This window comes from Triturus cristatus, chromosome 10 (assembly GCF_964204655.1).
Source record: "Triturus cristatus chromosome 10, aTriCri1.1, whole genome shotgun sequence".
Taxonomy (NCBI): domain Eukaryota; kingdom Metazoa; phylum Chordata; class Amphibia; order Caudata; family Salamandridae; genus Triturus; species Triturus cristatus.
Window position 1 is genome coordinate 197,158,789 of NC_140593.1, and position 19,051 is coordinate 197,177,839.

The 19,051-nt window shown below is 41.7% G+C and overlaps 1 protein-coding gene across 3 annotated transcripts in view; it reads right to left on the reverse strand.

The window, feature by feature from the left end:
* Nucleotides 1-19,051, reverse strand: part of LRRC72 (leucine rich repeat containing 72) — a 201,635-nt gene that overhangs the window by 167,165 nt on the left and 15,419 nt on the right. For all 3 annotated transcript variants that reach the window (XM_085630800.1, XM_085630802.1, XM_085630801.1), the window contains exon 2: nt 9,649-9,694. In XM_085630800.1, coding sequence (XP_085486926.1) covers nt 9,649-9,694 — 46 coding nt within the window. The remainder of the gene's footprint in view (nt 1-9,648; nt 9,695-19,051) is intronic.

Here is a 19,051-nt window from a genome sequence, read left to right on the forward strand (position 1 = left end):
TCCTCCCTGGGCATGAAGGGAGACACAGACATCCTCCTTAATTGCTGTTTCCCCTCTGAGCCGAGAACACATAGGGTCCTGTGGACACATTATTGATCAGCTCCAAACTCCGATACATTGCTCTCAAGTGACCATCTGTCAGAGGAAACAAGCAGCAGGCACTTAAATGACCTCTATACATAATTATGCTTTATTATATGCCACATAATTTTACACCACTCAATGCAACACAATTCCACGCCATGCTACACAATTGCTACACAATTCTGTCACATAATTCTACTCCACATCACATAATGCCACTCCACATCATGCCACATAATTTGACAGAACACCACATAATTCAACAAAGTGTAACATAATTCCACTCCTCCCTACATGACTCCACTCCACACAATGGCATTCCACATCACACAATTGCACTCCAAGTTACACATCTGCCCTTCATGCCACACAATTGCTCTCCATGCTGCACAATTCCATGTCTCACAATTCGACTCCACACCACAGAATCCCACGCAACCAAGTTCCACGCAACGTAATTCAACTCCACACCACATAATTTCATGCCATATATTACCCCTCCAAGTCACATAATTCCACTCCACCTATTTTCAATCCACTCCATACCACATCATTTCACCCCATGCCACATAATTCCACACCACTCAAGGCCTCGCAGTTCCATGCAACACAATTCCACATCTCATAATTCCACTCATGCCACAAATTTCCACTCACACAATTCCATGCCACATAATTCTACTCCATACCACATAATTCCACTTCTGTGCACAACATATAATTCCACATCATGCCACATACTATGCCACATAATTTCACTCCCTACAACATAATTCCACTCTGTGTCACATAATGCCTCTTCCCTTTCGTGCCACATAATTCAGATCAACATATTTCCACTCAACTCAATTCCTTGCCATGCGACACAATTGCACATCACATAAATCCATGCCACATAATTCTACTATATGCCACACACTTTCACTCCACACCACATAATTCCACACCACGTCACATAATTCCACTCCACATCACTTAATCCCACTCCACACAATTGCACTCCATGTCACACAGTGGCACTCCTCACAATTCCATGTCTCAAAATGTCACTCCATGGCACACAATTGCACGCCATACAATTTCACACCACACAATTCCATGCCAAAAAATTCTGCGCCACTTAAAGCCAATCCATGGCATGTAATGCCATGCCACACAATTCAAATCAACATAATTCGGCTCCATGCCACATAATTCCACGGCACGTAATTCCACTCAACACCACACAGTTCATTACCATGTCACATAATTCCACTCCATGCTATATGATTTCCACTCCACTCAGTGACACTCCATGTCACCCAATTGCACTCCACATCACACAATTGCATTTCACGCCACACAATTCCACGTTGCACAATTCCACACCAGTCAACACAATTACACTCCATGCAACACAATTCTGAACCACACAATTCAACTCCATGCCACCTAAATGCACTCCACCCTCATATTTCCAATCCAAGCCACATAATTCCACTCCATGTCGCATAATTCCAATCCTCTCAATGCCGCACAATACCATGCCAAACAATTCCATGCAACACAATTCTTCTCCACATAATTTCATGCCACCTAATTCTACTCTACACCACATAATTCCACTAGTCAACACCCCACAATTCCATGCCACACAATTCAACTCCATCCCACATAATTTCACTCCATGCAACATCACGACTCCACATCATGCTACATAATTCCACTCCATGAGACAGAATTCCACTCCATACCACATAATTCCACATTGTACAACACTGTACCACCTAAATTTAATGTCCCCAAACCAACATAATTTCACACCACACAATTCCACACCAGACAATTCCATGCCAGACCATTCCATGTCACATCTCATAATTCTACTCCACGGAGCATAATTCCACTCCTTGCCACCTAATTCTATGCCACACCACTTGATTTCACACTATGTCACATAATTCCACTTCACGGCACTGAATTCCTCTCCACACAATTGCACACCACGTCACATAATTGTAGTTCACGCCACACAGTAACATGTCTATCTCAGTGAATGCAAAATAATTCCACTCCACATAATTCCATGCCACATAAAGTGCTCTCCACTTCTCATAAATCCACACCACATAATTCCATTCCATGGCACACAATTGCATGCCACATAATTCCATACCACACCCCATAATTCCACACCACATCACATAATCCCACTCCACCCCCATACTTCCTCTCCGCAGAATTGCACTCCATGTTACACAATTGCATACCACGCCACACAATTCCATGTCTCACAATTTCCCTCAACACCCCACAATTCTAGGCCACACCACACAAATCCACACCAATTAATTCCATGCCATACCACATAATTACACTCCATGGAACGTAATTCCATGCCACATAATTCCACTCCACTATTAATGAATCCACTCAATAACATAATTCCACTTAGCGGCACATAATTCAAGTCCACCACATAATTTAATTCCATGCCACATATTTCCACTCCATTCCATGACACATACTTCCATTCCTCTCAACACAATTCCATGCCACACAATTCCATGCCACACAATTCCACTCCACACAATTCCACACCACACCATATAATCCTACTCCACGCCATGCCAACTAATTCCACACCACATCCCTTAATTCCACACCATGCCACATAATTTAACTCCAGGTTACATAATTCATTTCCATACAATTGCAGTCTATGCCACACCACGCCAAAGAATTCCACATCTCACAATTCAGCTCCATGCCACACAGTTCCAAGCCACTCAACATACTTTCATGCCACATAATTTCAACCCACACATCATAATTTCACTCTGCATATTTCCACTCTACTTGACAACACGTAATTCTACTCCCCTCTACATTTGCAGAACAAGCATTTGCAATGCAATAGGTCTCGCATTTACGCAAGTTTGAGCTACTCACATTTAAAAATAACAATGCCTTTTATTTTTGTTTTCTTTTTTAAAACTTAAATAAAAGGCAGTGTCATTTACAATGCCAATAGCTTAAACTCGCGTGAATGCGAGACCTATTGCATTGAAAATGCTTGTTTCTAATGAATTGTGTACCCCATCTCCTCATTTTAACTCCACATTTAATGGTTGTGGCCATAATACCGGCATTGATTATATGTTTTCCTCCACCACACTTGGCAAGCTAATATCCAATTTCATTGCCCATCCCATTTCAAGGAGTGAATATTACCCCAGAGTATAAATGTAAAACAATCATCCCAAACACAATTTTGATAATACTGCGTTAGCCACTTAAAATGGAGCATCATTACTTTGGTTCTTGGTCAACCCTGATAACTTTCCTGAAAAAGTGGTTATTGTTCGCAGGGATGCTATAGACATTTGTTTGAAACACACTGATTTAAACCACAGGCTTATTAATGATATATTTTAAACTGTCCGGGGTACACTTAATCCCTTAGTTCCAAGCTGCGCTGAGCATTGGGCGTTTCCCTGGGACGGTTTTGCAGTGGTGGGGGCTAGTTTTGTTACAGGGGGTGGTTTTCCAGCAGCTCTGTAAGATCGAACCCCAATAACGAAAGCAACAAACAAGCGTTTCCAACCTCCTGGGGTCAGGCAGTGCTTCCCCAAGGACAGGTCCGAGAAGATTGCCAGGCCTGCTTTGGGTTTCCAGTCCGGCCTTGCTTAGTTCAAATTTCTTACACAGTCTTGTTCGTAACTGGGTCGTGTCGAATATTTTGAGAACCCTGCCTTACTTCACTCCATCAGCAGAAGCGAACTAAAGAAACAATGTCTGTCTTTGCTCGAAGAACAAAGATTATGCCGGGAATTGGTGAAATCCAGTGTTGTCAAAAATCAGATGATCTTTGTTACTGATGGCTTGAAACCATATCTTAATTCTCTGGAGAATTATCATCTTAGGTTAATTTTGACGCATTTAGATTAGGCATCATTTACCGTCTAGTCACTTTTCCTAACATTAATGACTGGTCGAACGTATTGATCAAATGCCCCAATGATGGTATCAAGACAGCTTTCCTTAATATATCCGGAGGGATTAAAGAAAGATAAACTAGATCCTTGCCCTAGTCTAGTTTTGGTAGTCCGGGATGGTTTGATCGTAATTGTTCAAAAAGCCCACACGCAGTTCACAACAGCTCTTCATAAGATCCTGCGCTGCCCTTTGGAAGTGAGTATGTGCAGACGTGAGTATAGTTTAGCGCAGAAAATAGTGAAAGAACAAACTAAAGAATGTGACTTGGGAATCCTTGATTGACACTAGTTTGACCAAGGATTCCTCAGCCTTCTGGAGTGTAATTAACGTCGCCCTACTAAAGGACTTGAGGTTTCAATTAACGAGTCTGATTGGGTGGCCCACTTTTCAATGATCTATTCTATCTCTAGTGTGCAGACCCAGGGGTCTGGCCCTATAATTGCTGAAGGCTTGGCTTTGACACCAGCTACTTATTTTTCACTCTGGATGAAATTAATATGGTACTTCCTGGCAGTATAGATGGTAAATCCTCTGGTCTGGACGGCATTCCAATTGACCTTTTTAAGGCCAATGCACCCTTGTGGGGCCCAATGTTGACCAGGGGACTAGGGGCCTGTTGCCTTTCCAGCATACTGAATACCTGGTTGGAGTCCATGATACTGCCCATTTGTAAGAAAGGGGAACATTCAAATCCAGCATGTTACCTCCCAATATCATTACTTGACTCCCTGGTGTAAGTCACAGGGAGAATATTACTGAATAGATTAGATGAGTCGGCTGATGTCACTGATATCCTTTCAGACTTGCAATATGGCTTCCCTAGAGGTCTGGGGACAATTGAACAGTGGCTAAATTCTAATTTGGTAATTGGAAAATATGCTTTAATGAAAAAAGGTCAACTGTTCCTAGCATTTGTTGACCTGTCGAGTGCACTCGACTGTGTTCTCTATAATAAATTGCAGGAAATTTTATCTGAATTGGGTGGGACTACATATAATATCCCTACTCAGAGAAATGTATTCAGGGGGCAGGGCAAGGGTTTGTTATGGATCTAGTGGTGAATGCACTTTCACTTTTAATCTTGAGAGAGGGGTCAGACAGGGCTGCGTCCTTCCTATTTACTCTTTATATTATTAGTCTGGGCTCTGTCTTGAATAAAACTGCAGGCTTCTGCCCCAGATTGGCCACAGACCCATTCCCTGTCTGCTTTATGCCAATGACACCGTATCCATGTCCCTTACCCCGCTGAGTTTGCAGTGACTACTTACCTCTTTTGTCAACCACATGTTAGACTTCAGCTTGAATTGTAGTGAGGTTAGCACAAGCTTGGCTGCCATGCTGCTGCTTTTGCGCATGTCACGTCATGACTTTGTTTTCACTAAACTCTGCTTGTGCCTGTTCACATGAGAACCGTCTATTTCGCGTTCCTTGCTGTTCTCTGTGATTTTCGTCTGTACATGATGTGCAAGGTCGAAAAACAATGTCCCTTGTTAGTCTGCTCTTGTTAGTCCCCCGCACCTAGACATAAAATGAAGCACAGCTGCACTGCTGAAAATCGAGTGCTTTTAATATTGCATGCATGCATCTATTAGAGACACTTGGAGAAAAACCTTTCCAGAGAGAAGAGCTATGCATATCCGGAGATGTAAACCTTTGCATCTAGACTTGGAGGTATGGGGTCCCCCTGTCAAAGCCCAGAGGTCTTCTATATTTATAAACTAGTTCTTAGCATGGGGAGGGTGGTAAGGCACAGTAGGCTGTTTTCCACTAGCTTTATAAAATGATATCCCCGTTCATATTCTATGGAATTGTAACAATTCTCACTATATTGCGTTTATGCATTCTGCTGTTAGTAATAGCATGTGTACTGCATTTTAGAGCACGTTAGTTAAAATAAACATTTTAAACTATACCGTGTCTCTGATTACTCATGTTGTGGACAAGTATGAGTGAGTGAGCAAAAGAGTGTTCTTGCTCCCGCGATTCCGGAGAGAGTCCGGAGAGATGTTCTAGGTTGTCTAATCATTGGTAGCTTCGCTGTAGTACGGAGAACGAATGAGACACTATAGCTAGTCGGATTGGGATTTTGGGCACTAAGGTCGGTAGTTGGTACACCACTATACACCGTGGTCCTGGTTTCCTGCGCATAGTTCTGTATATGTGCAGAATCCCTGCAACAGAATGTTAATATAGGTACAACTTTTATAATGCAATGTGGGAGAAAAGTCAGGAAGTTTCATGATTTTGTGTTTGGCAATGGTAAGTTAAGCCTCACTCCAACCTTCTCTTATCTGGGTTTTTTTTTTCAGGCACAAGACTCATGGAATCCGGCCGTATATAACAGGAAGCTGCACTTCCATAAATCTACTTCTGTACTGCTAAACTTTGCCATTAAGCTCGGCAAAAAACCTGTTTGGGAGATGATAACTATATATAATGCCAAGTGTGTGTCGGTAGGTCTATATAGGGTGGGAATTTGGGCTAAAGCAACATCAAACAGGAGATGGTAGAGAATGCTTTTTTTTAGGAATCTTTTGTTGTCAGGCCCCAAGAGCTGTTTTTGTTTGTATGCCATACTGAACTCGGGGTCTCGTTTTTAACTCACTTGATTGGAATCTAGCTGGTTTTATTATGACACAAAGTATAGACCTGGGAACACACTGTTTTAAACTGCAAGTTTATTAATGATTGTTTTAAACTGTCCCGGGTACACTTAATCCCTTAGTTCAAATTTCGTACACAGTTTTGTTCGGAACTGGATCATGTTGAATATTTTGAGAACCCTGCCTTACTTCACTCCATCAGCAGAAGCGAACTAAAGAAACAATGTCAGTCTTTACTCGAAGAATGAAGATTATCACGGGAATTGGTGAAATCCAGTGTTGTCAAAAATCAGATAATCCTTGTAACTGACGGCTTGAAGCCATATCTTAATTCTGTGCAGGATTGTCATCATAGGTTCATTTTGACGCATTTTAGATTAGACATAATTTTCTGTCTAGTAACTTTTCATAACATTAATGACTCGTCGGACGTATTGATCAAATGCCCCTGTGATGATTTATCCAGCCAATGCACTTTGCATAATTGTATTTTTTTGCACTTTTTATAAGGCCCCTCAGAAATGTTTTATACTACATATTCTTCCTGATAATAATTTTAAACAATGCCTCACTGCATTTGCGTTTTTACAACTCACTTCTTTGCCGATTTTCTGTAGGATTTCTAACTTTTTATGGTCTGTGATTCATCTTAGGAAACAAATGGCTATTTAGTAATGAGGTTTTATTGACTTTTTTTAGCTTAATAGTTTAATTGTTCATGATTATGACTCCGCAAACTATTTTCATATGTGTATGCTTTTATGGTCTTTTTCATGAAAATCGAATAAAGCTTTGTTTGACTTTGGGATTGGCGTAGAGTGCAGTGGTTAGAGTAGAGTGGTGCAGAGTAGACTGAAGTGGCGCTGAGTGCAGTGGTGCTGAGCTCAGTGGTGTAGGGTAGATTGTTTTAGAGTAGAGTGCAGTGGTGCAGGGTAGAATGGCGTAGTGTGCAAGGGGGTGAGTAGATTAGAGTAGAGTGTATTTGCATAGAGTGCACTGCTTAGAGTGGAGTGGTACAGAGTAGTGTGCATTGTGGTAGTGTGCGGTGGCATAAAGTGACAGAGTAGATAGGCATATAGTGGAGTGGCACAGAGTGATGTAGAGTACAACGGTGATGAGCAGTGTGGGTTACAGTGCATTGACATAGAGTAGAGTGGTATAGAGTAGAGAGGCGTAGAGTGAAGGGCCATAGAGTGGAGTGGTGTAGAGTAGAGTGCAGTGACGCACTGGGGAGTGGAGTGGAGTGCAGTGACGTGGAGTGGTGCAGAGTGGAGTGGGGTAACGAGGAGTATGCATGGCATGGTAATGTACTGCCATTAGAAACAACACATCTTCAATTAAAATGACCATTACATTTGTACTGGCATATAGTTTTACTGATACAAATAGTACAGTGCACAAACAATAATGACTGGAAATGTCATCACCTAGTGCATTGATCTGTTTTGTTCATCGGCACAGTTCATTTGCAGACATTTACATTTTGTGTGCTGGAAAAAAAACATAACATCGTGAAGCCTTCCTCAAACAGACCCCTAGAAGCCAGCATGATTGTTGCGTAAATCCTCTCACTTTGAAGTCAGAGAAAGAAAAATACATACCAAGCTCCATGGAAGACAGAGCCTAAAATGTGACCTTTGTCTTTGAATGCACAACAATGTGCCAAGATAAGAACAAAATGGAAAGGTCTGTTTACATAAATCCAGTACAGATGGAAGAATATAATAAATAGGGTTTGGGCAACTAAAGGAGGAACTCAAATTGGCAGCCTAAAACAAATAGAGCCAGCAAATAGAAAGTACGCAAATGTGAGTTACAAACCACAATGCCAATGGTAAGCAATGGGAGGAATGTAGGGAAGCTTTCTGAATGTCCCCAAGATGTTGTTAGCAAACCAGGCTTTCAACCTATACAGACTCTGGATAATTATCTTTGCAGTCAAGCAAAAGACATGTTATGTTAGCGGGTTTGTAGCGTGCATTACTGCACAGAGTCATCTAAGCGCTATTCAGTTCTGGCTCAGAGTATCACAGAACCACATAAGCTACCAGGACCTGAACAACCAGGTCTTTAGATCTTTCCTGAAGGCAAGGAGACTGGGTGCTGTTTTTATACAGAGAGGCAATATGTTCCATGCTTTGGATCCTTCTACCACAATGCTCTTTCCACCCCATTGTACTTGTCAACGTTAATAATGTGTTTTTAAAAGTGCTCCTTGCCATCATTTCTAAGAGCTGCAAATAACTGGGAGTATAATTATCCCGTTTTTGGGGGTGATACTAACATCAAAGAATTACGTCATGGTGATTAGAGACCTGAAATTACATGGAGCCAATATGTGTCAATGGGGGATCTGTTAATTTCTTAAACAATAGTAGAAATAGGCAAGAAAGGTAGATGCGTTGAATCTTTTAGTCCTGCAAAATCTCATAAAAGTCCAAGAGGTGGGTTAAATGAGTGAAAACGAACTGACGATCACATACAAGAGAGTAATATTATAGTTAGTCTATTACAAATAAATGTGTCTTTTGACAGCAATCATCATTTTTCCTGCCTCAAGTTTGCTAATCTCAAAAACTGCCAACTTGCTACTTCTAAAAAAAAAATAAAAAAAATAAGATTTCAAAGAAAACTTGCATATTCTTACACACAAACATGCAGGCTTCTTGCAGAATTTGGTACTAGAGAAGACTATGCTAGACAACAAAGCATAACAAAATATGATACAAGTGTGCTTGTGAGCACGGCCACTGGCCCTAGCATTACCGGAAACCCATTTAATGTTGTGGAAGTATCTAAATAACTTACTGTAGTAGTAAGTCTTTATTGTTTGATCAATAAAAATCATTACAATTGTTAAAAAACGTACTGAAACCTACATGCAAGAAATAATAATTGAAACAAAAGTAGCAGTGCCTACCTCTAACTAACCCTACAATATATTTGGAAAAACCAAAACAGATATTAAAATTAAAATCTGTACCGTGCATTGATCCATCTTCCCTCGAAGAAAAGTCTTGCTGTAAATACTGCTCCGAAAAGTGGAAAAAAGAAATATAACTGAATTCAATAGTTTCCAGTTGCTAGTATGTCAATTACAAAATGTCACAGACAGCTGGATGTCATAGTCAGGGAAAGTTCTAGGTATTGTCTTTTTTCATTTCAATAGTTTTTTTTATTAGACTCAAGCATTGATGACAATGGTACAAGTATGCAGTGAGAAACAGCACTCAAGTGGAAGTTCGAGCTATTGTCTTGGTGGAGTAATTAAAGCTGCAGGAGACATCAGATGCATAAATGAGAGTTGAAAGTTTTGCTTACCTTGCATGTTCTGTCGCATTACAACGCGAGTCATTACATCGCGTGCCATCACAACGCGGTCGTTACAACGACCGTGTTGTTACCACGCAAGGCCATTACTACGCAAGTCTTTACATCGACTAGCAGTAGATGGCGCGCTGACATCAGAAATGTATGATTTAATATTCCAACTCCAGCCTACGTAACAGTAGGGAAGGTGTTGAAAGAGTAAACTATACTATTCCTAATGTTAGCACGCCATCTACTGCAAGTCGATGTAATGACTTGCGTAGTAATGGCTTTGTGTGGTAACAACGCAGTCGTTGTATCGACCGCGTTGTAATGGCATCACGGTGTGATGACCCCGATGTAAATGTCGTCTCCAGTTCTGTCTGGCATTCCTTTCGGACATAAGGCTTGGATGGGAATTCACTGTATTAACCAGAAAACCTGACAAGCAGCCTCTTGTCCCCTCCTCAATGACAGAAAAAGAAATCAGAAGTACTAGTGGTGACTACTCACTTCACTAGCAATGTTCACGTCTATACCATCAATGGTGAAAAGGCGCCAATGCTGCCAAAGTTAAATGGAAGAATTTATTCCTACACTATCGTTGGCCCACACAAATTCATTGAGAATGGAAAGTTGTGGGAGCTGCTTTATTTTTAAGATGTTATCTCTTGTGGAGATAAAGAAGGCAACAACAGCACCGTACAATCCACGAGACATTAACCACTTTGAGACTTCATCGCACACTCCTTGATATTTTATATACCCCGCAACCTCACAAGAAGATTCAACAGAGCTAGCTTGAGGAATGCTTGTATATGTTGACAACTGAACCAGGAGTAATTCAACCAACTTCGAACCTGCTTGTTTGGCAAAAAAACAATGCTTCCATTTGACAGCTATTTTGGGGTCAAAGGGGTGGGACAAAACCAGGCACACAGATCATACATTAGGACTCCTGGTTATGTGGTATTTATTTTTTAGGTCGAGGGACCATCCGGTCTGCCGAAGGCAGAACCGGAAGTCCGGAGATTTAATGTTTCTGAGAGTGGCTCTTTAGCCCGCCTCTCTTTTTGGCTCTCCTCCATTGGCTGGCTTCCTAAACGGAGGCCAGCCATTGGAGGAGAGAGCCGTCCCTCCAAATAGGCTCCGTCTTTTTTAGATTCGGGGGCGTGTTCTGTGCTGTTCTTTCCACTTTTTAGTCACGCCCTTTTTAGAACAGCAGGAACACGCCCTCGAAGCCGTAAAAGTTTTGAAGCTTCCATCCGTCCTTTTCGGATTCGGGGGCCATAAGCAGCATCTAGTAATGACAGTGCATAAAATCAAGAAACTGCTTGCCCCCGACAGGAGGAAAAACATAACGCTTCGGCAAAAGTTAGCAGAGAGCTCTTGCCGGATGAACTTTTCCTCAGTCATACATATAAAGAATCATAGATGAAACTAGAGTATATTACGTGAAATTGACACGACAGGGTCGCCTTCGCTCGCATGCTCACCGCTGTCCACGCGACTCTTCTCATGGCGTGCGCGCAATGCCTCGATCTCGGTCTGCTGGTCTGATAGAAACCTCTCGAGCTTGCCTTGCACCCCTTTGGGTAACTTGGCGAGCTCAGCGCGCTCCAGAACCTGCTGCAGCACAGCCGCCATTTTTGCTTGAAACCCGACAGGAAGTAAACTGAAGTGAGCGGGAGGAACAGAAATAAGCTAGTACGCTGCGTGTCAAGGAAGTTGGGGTGCATGCTGTACCATGGGAATTGTAGTGTGCTCTGCGCTCTACTAAAGCCGGCCTGTCACACTTGTGATGGACTTTGAGTTTGACAGGTCACCTTGCGGCGGCAGAATGATAGATGCAGAATGCAAGGGAAGGCATTCCAAACAAATGTATGAATTCGTCATTGGAGCGCGTTTTATATGCTCTCAATTTCAAAATAAAATACGTTTCCAAACGTCAAAATGTGCTACTTTTCTGAAAAGAGGACCTGATAGTGCAGCACAGAGTTTCCCGGTGTTTTTTTGTCATTCAACATTTTGTTAAACTTTCTTTTTGCAGTTTATATAGTGCTAACTAGACCCGAAAGTATTAGAGCGCTCTATTGAACACCAGTTACAACACACAAGGACGCATTCATGTTTTTATGTATGCACGGGTAAAAGTAAGTTAGTGGCGCAGAATCGCAGGATGTTGAGCCGACGCCGAGATTCGAACCTGGTTCCTCACTTTCAAAGTCGGCAGCTCCGGCCTTTACACCACATCTTCTTCCCCATCAAAACCACTAGTGGTCATAAAAAATTAAATCGCAAGTTAAAACGTGCAGTTTATGTACGTTAATGTATTCTTTCAGACAGTTTCACTAACGGAGCTGCATTTAAAGATGGCAACCTTGCATGCACTCATTTGAGGGAGTTTTCGCTAATAGAATCTGGGTCGGAGGTATAGTTTATTTATCAATTGACAAATGATTACCAGTTCCCTCTGATGTACGAACAATGAGAAACGACTTTAGCGAGAAGCAATCTCCATCTAAAACAAACAGTACGAATGTTAGTAGCGTGGCCTCTATTGCTGTGACATTACTTTTATCATTCCAACGTGGCCGCAGCATTTAACGGCGTAAAAGGGATGTTGCGCAGGACCTTTTCTATTTTAGTTGTGGGTTGGTAGTGACAACTCAGCCATGCTTAGAGTGGTGGCAAATGGTGAGTATTGGATTTATGGCAGTGGGAGCAGTTTTGTTTGCTAATTGTATATACAAGCGAACAATCTTTTAATTGAGGTTTTCTCGTGGGGGCGATTTCTAAGTTTTTGTGTCGTATATTGTGCACCTGGGTTAGCGACTCATTTAACAGCTGCTAATGTTATCCCACTTATTGCTCCTTTTTAGGTCGAGGGACCGTCCGGTCTCCCGAAGGCAGAACCGGAATTCCGGAGATCTTATGTTTCTTAGAGTGGCTATTTAGCCCGCCTCTCTTTTTGGCTCTCCTCCATTGGCTGGCTTCCTAAACGGAGGCCAGCCATTGGAGGAGAGAGTCGTCCCTCCAAATAGGCTCTGTCTTTTTCAGATTCAGGGGCGTGTTCCGTGCTGTTCTTTCCACTCTTTAGCCACGCCCTTTTTAGAACAGCAGGAACACGCCCTCGAAGCCGAAAAAGTTTTGAAGCTTCCATCCGTCCTTTTCGGATTCGGGGGCGTGTTTTTTTTATACTTTTCGCTGGGCGTGTTTTTCTCTCCTCCAGCCAATGGCAAGAGGAGAGAAAAAGAAAACACGCCCCCGAATCCGAAACCGCCGCTGCGTTTCTCCGAGGCATTTCTGCTTCGCCTCGGAGAAAGGCAGTGGTGTGCTTGTTAGGGTCTGTAACGAACAATAGCCGATCTGTAGTACATTGCAGGTATCCACTACGCCTATCTCTACCACTTCAGGCAGCAGCACTAATAAAGCACTTCCGCCCCGCACAGTTTAACTTCCGGCAACAACAACATCAACCACCTCTTCCGCTCGGCACACTTGACTTCCAGCAATAAGTCCCAACGACTTCCAATCTGTACTGTTCACTTCCGGTGGCATCGTTCACCTCTATTCTGCAGCACCGGACAAATTGGCGATCGGCTGCTTTTACTCTCACCCAACGCACCTATTCTGGGCGCCATGCGGCTGTTTCCTACTCTGTGGATTTCTCATGGCCGCGTAGCTCGCCGCATGGGGCAGGGGCCCCGCTCGCGCCTGGACCTGCTGTGGAACTTGCTGACGGCGCTGGTGCGGCACGAGCGCATACAGACAACCTTGGCTCGCGCCGACGAGCTGCGCTTCTATGCCGAGAGGATGTGCACGGGACCGGGTCCGACGGATGGAAGCTGCAGGCTAGTTGGGGGCTAAATGAGTGATTGGTGCACACACGGGGGCAGGGGATCGTCTGCCGAGCTTGGAGCAGAAAGGCTGAGGCATTTGTAAAAGGCATTTCAATGTGATACATGTGCATCGGTAAGGTAGATGGTTTAAGTGTGTGGTTATGGCGTCGGGGGTGGGGCGAGTTGCACTCGAGTTCATTAAAGTATATTATATTGGAATCGATGAGCCACACACTCTCTCTCTAGCTCACTACCTCACTCTCTATCACTACATTACTATCTATTTCTATCTCACTCTCACTACCTCACTATATCACAAAACACTCTCTCAAAACTTCACTACATCACTCTCTCACTACCTCACAACTTCACTCTCTCTTTCTAAATCACTAATTCACTCTCTCTATCTCACTACCTCACTCTCTCTCAAATACACTAAGTCACTTACACTCACTCTTTCACTCTTTCACTACCTCACTCTATCTCACTACTTCACTACATCACTCTCTGTTTCTATCTTAATACCTCACAACATCCCTCACTACCTCACTCTCTCTTTCACTACCTCAATCTTTCTCTATCTCACTACCTCACAACATCACTCACTGTTTCTATCTCACTACATCAGAAAATACCTCTCACTCACTAACTCACTCTTTCACTACCTCACACTCTATCTGCCTCACTCTCTCTCACTACATAACTCTCTATACATCACTACTCCCCTCTATGTATATCACTACCTCACTATCTCACTACTTCTCTCTCTAAAAAGATCACTACCTCACTCTCTCACTACCTCACTCTCTATATCACAACTTCACTCTCTCTCTAACTCACTACGTCACTCACTCTCTATCTCTCTACCTCACTCTTTCTATCTCACTAACTCACTTTCACTGTCTCTTTCACTACCTCTCTCTATCTCACTACATCACAACACCACTCTGCTTACATCTCACTACCTCGCAACATCCCTTTCCCTCACTACATCACTGTTTCACTACCTCACTCTTTCTCACTACATAACTCTCTCTACCTCACTACTCCACTCTATCTCACTACCTCACTATCTCACAACTTCTCTCTCTCAAAACATCACTACCTCACTCTCTAGCTCACAACCTCACAACTTCACTCTCTCTCACTCACTACCTCAATCACTCTCTATCTCACTCTTTCTATCTCACTAACTCACTTTCACTCTCTCTTTCACTACCTCTCTCTCTATCTCACTACATCACAACATCCCTCTATGCTTATATATCACTACCTCACAACATCCCTCTCCCTCACTACCTCACTCTTTCACTACCTCACTCTCTCTATCTCACTACCTCACTCTCTATCTACCTCACTTTCTATCTCACTACCTCACTCTATCTACCTCACTCTCTGTCACTACCTCACTCTCTATTTCAATACATCACTCTCTCTCTCTATCTCACTACCTCACTCTCTCTCTGCTAATGCAATAGGTATCACATATGCAAAAAAAAAGCTAATGCCAATAGAAATGACAATGCCATTTATTTAAGGATACAAAAATAATAAAAAAAATAATGAGCAATACCAATAGCTCTACCTATAATATTGCCGAGACCATTGCATTGTAAATGCTTGTTTAACATTTTGGTCTGTTTTTATCCATATGTATTTTTTGGCCATCTTATTGGTATTTATCCATATTTATTTTGTGGTTTGTGAATAAATGAAGATATAAAATTCTACATTTTCCATATTTATTTAACTGATAGATGCTCAGTCATAATATGATGTCTGTCTTGTTTTAGCTATGTAAGCTGCCAAATATAACATAACAATACACCCACTGGTAAATATTAGCACTATATCACAAATCTATGTTGACATATGCCATTATTTAAAGAAATGTCATCATGTTTTTTATTCCCAATGCTGTCTATCTGCTCAGCTGTCAGCCTACAATTCATGAGAGAAAGCATTGAGAATCACTTAAAAGAAGCCCAATTGCCTGTTTTATTCCCTTTTAAAAATAAATGTAGAAAGAAAAAACATTGATTTCTGTCTGTATTTATCTGTAAAAACCAGTAAAAACGGAAAACCAGAAGCCTTACATATGATGCAGCTGCTCGCACTGGGGTCAGAGCTAAGCATACAATGAGTAGTTTGGCCCAGAGAACAATGAAGACTAAGTTTAACATTAATATTATTGGCCAGAGAGGAAGTCAGCCCTCTTACCTATTCATTACCACTTTTTCCCTCTATCTTGTCGCAGTCCTTCCATAATGAGGGTAAGTAAAGTCCAGGAAATGGGGAACTAATCTTTACATTTAACACAATCCTTTTAGCTCTGCTTATCACCATGATGACCAAAATACCTGATCTGGAAGCCCCGTTTGCCTCTTTTTTGTAATGCTGTTTCGTATTAGAGCATATTACCTGCATGCATTGTTGCTTTGCACTTTTTGAGCAGTACTTATTGTTATAATGTGCTTGTATCTTAAAGGCCCTTTTGGTTTTTGGGGCCTATGTCTTTTGCTTTTCCGTGAGATGACTTGAAATAGGTCGCTATATAATATCATTGCCTGACCGAAAATTCAGAGTTTGGTTAGACTCTTCTAGGAGGAGAGGGCATCCCTTTTGGTTTTAGATGCGGTACACATGTTGCTTTCCTAGATGCTGCATGATTTTCTGTCTGCTGGTTTACTTTACATACCTGATGTTCTTGGTTTGAATCTTCTGGTACTTTGGTGTTTTATCGTCTCCTCCTAATTCTGTCCTCCTTCAGGGGATGCCTCATTGCCGCTAAATATGGCTTAAGATGACAATCTTCGGTGGTAACTGATGTGATGGGTCTCGAAAAGTGGCTCCATAAATGTGGTTTTGGAACCAGAACTCCCACAAGGGTGCGTGACTTCTTTTTTTTAAGTTCAAAAGGTTTTATTGAATTTTCATAGTAATGTGGAGAGGTGTGGCTCACTGGTTAGAGGCGGCAGATCCGCAAGCAGAGAATCGGCCAGGGACCAGGGTTCAATTCCCGACGCGGCAGGGTTGTGGACCAGGGTCAAAACGGACTCGATAATTCTCGCCTCGGTACCTACTCTAACCAGGAACACACTCGGCAACTCTGGGCATTAGCTTGCCTCATCTCCACAACGGCCCCCCACATTCGCCGGGGATGCCTGGTTTCACCTTGGAGATACCCAGGAGGGACCATCTCACAGGGATAGCCAGGACGGGTTCCCCAGCGGTCTACAGCGCCACGACGCCTCAGGGCAGCAGTGCGCTTTACAAGACACATACATTTACATTTACATTTATGAACATATACAGACAATATAGAAAAAATTGTCCATGAGCGAAAATACCTATACAAAATAAGAAATTTACAAAAACAATAATAAATTACAATAGGTATAGAAGTATAAATATTCAATTAAAGAAGGGAAGATAAACGAAAAAGGAAAGGAAGGGAGGGAGCCATGTATAAATACTATGTAAACTATTAGAAAATAGAGCTACGTTTATCATATAAGTATTTAAGTATAATGACTGTAAAACGATATATCAAGTATAAATATACAATTATGAAGATAAATATACATCTATAGGTAACCAAAAAGAGCGAAACAAATTAGAGTTATGATTAATCCCATTCAGGGATAACTGAGCACCTCTTCTTGTAAAAATGACCCATGACCACCAAGCATGAACTGATAATGACGAACTATCCTTCCAGCAAAAAGTAATGGATTTTAAAGCAGCTGATATTAAAAAATTAAACAGTTTAAATTCTTATTCAGTTAAATTATGCAAAAGACCAACAGATTTACATATTAACATTTTGTAAGAAATAACATCATGGATATGCAATATCTTTTGTACAATATCCCAAACATCAGACCAAAATTTAGAAATTTATGGACAATCAAAAAGCATATGTTGTAATGATCCAGGATGTAATTTACAATGCCAACAAGTGTCATATTGCAGCAGTTTAGCACGAAATAAACGTACTGGGGTCCATAAACAATTGAATAAAATATAAGAATTGGTTTGGTAAAGCGAAACAGGCAGCCAGCCCGAAATACTATTAAGCCAAATAATCTTCCAAGTATCATTATGTAAAGAGAGTGAAAGCTCAGCATTCCAAAATGTTGAAATTATATTTAAATTGTTTCCTATAGAATTAGATAATTTTTTATATAAAATAGAAACAGTATGTGATGACGTATAGATAGTTCGACTATATATTACTAAATCTGCTTTAACATTAGACGGAATACCATGAGGGAAAGAATCTATAATTGAATTACATAAAAACTCAAATTTAATAAAATCAGATTGAGGTAAACTAAATTTTGTTTGTAAAGCTTCAAAAGAAATAAAAACATTGTCGAAATAAATATCTTTAAGATAAAAGATACCAGCCTTAATCAAAGAATTCCAGAAATTAACATTTCTTTTCAGTTTAATAATATTACTATGCCATAATGTCAAATCTTCAGTATAGACCAGGGGTACTCATAGTACGGCCCGCGGGCCGCCAGCGGCCCGGCAAGCCTTCCTTGGCGGCCCGCTGGGGCTCTCAGTTGTGCATACTTAATTCAGAGAGGTAATCAAATTGATTTCCGAGGCCCGCGTTTCAAGCGACTGCGCGAGCGCAGACGTTCAAGTGGTGGCGCTAACAGAATTATGTGACTTGGAGGGAAAGTGCGAGCACTTTGGAGCAGCTGTCGAAAATCACATGGTGCTTCGAGTTACCACCCGGGATAGCCTTCCTTCGTGCCATGAGGCCTCCTCGAAGGCAAGCAATCTTGCCTCTTGGCTGACCGTGGCATGCATGGAAACCCCTCGAAGCTGTCAGAAATTGACTCGCCCAAAGGCCTCTTCCAAATAAACCACCTTCCCTAAATGTATTCAGGTCATATCTACTATCGGTGTGCTGCCACTTGTTTTTTGTGGCATCAAAAGCAAAACGCGTGCAGATTCCATCAAAAATCTACCCCAGTTTCTTTATTTGCCCCTTAAAAATACACAGTGCAAATTTTGCAGATAAACCCTGATAAATTCACAAAGCAGGTTTTCTATAATTCTCCCAGGACTTGATGATCATCATTGACTCGACCTGACGGTATTGAAGTGCTTTACATGAGCACCAGCTGAATTACAGATTAACACTTGCATTTTGTTAGGCACGGGGAGATTAGGTGATTTGCCCAGAATCACAGGATGCCGAGCGTCCCTGCCGTG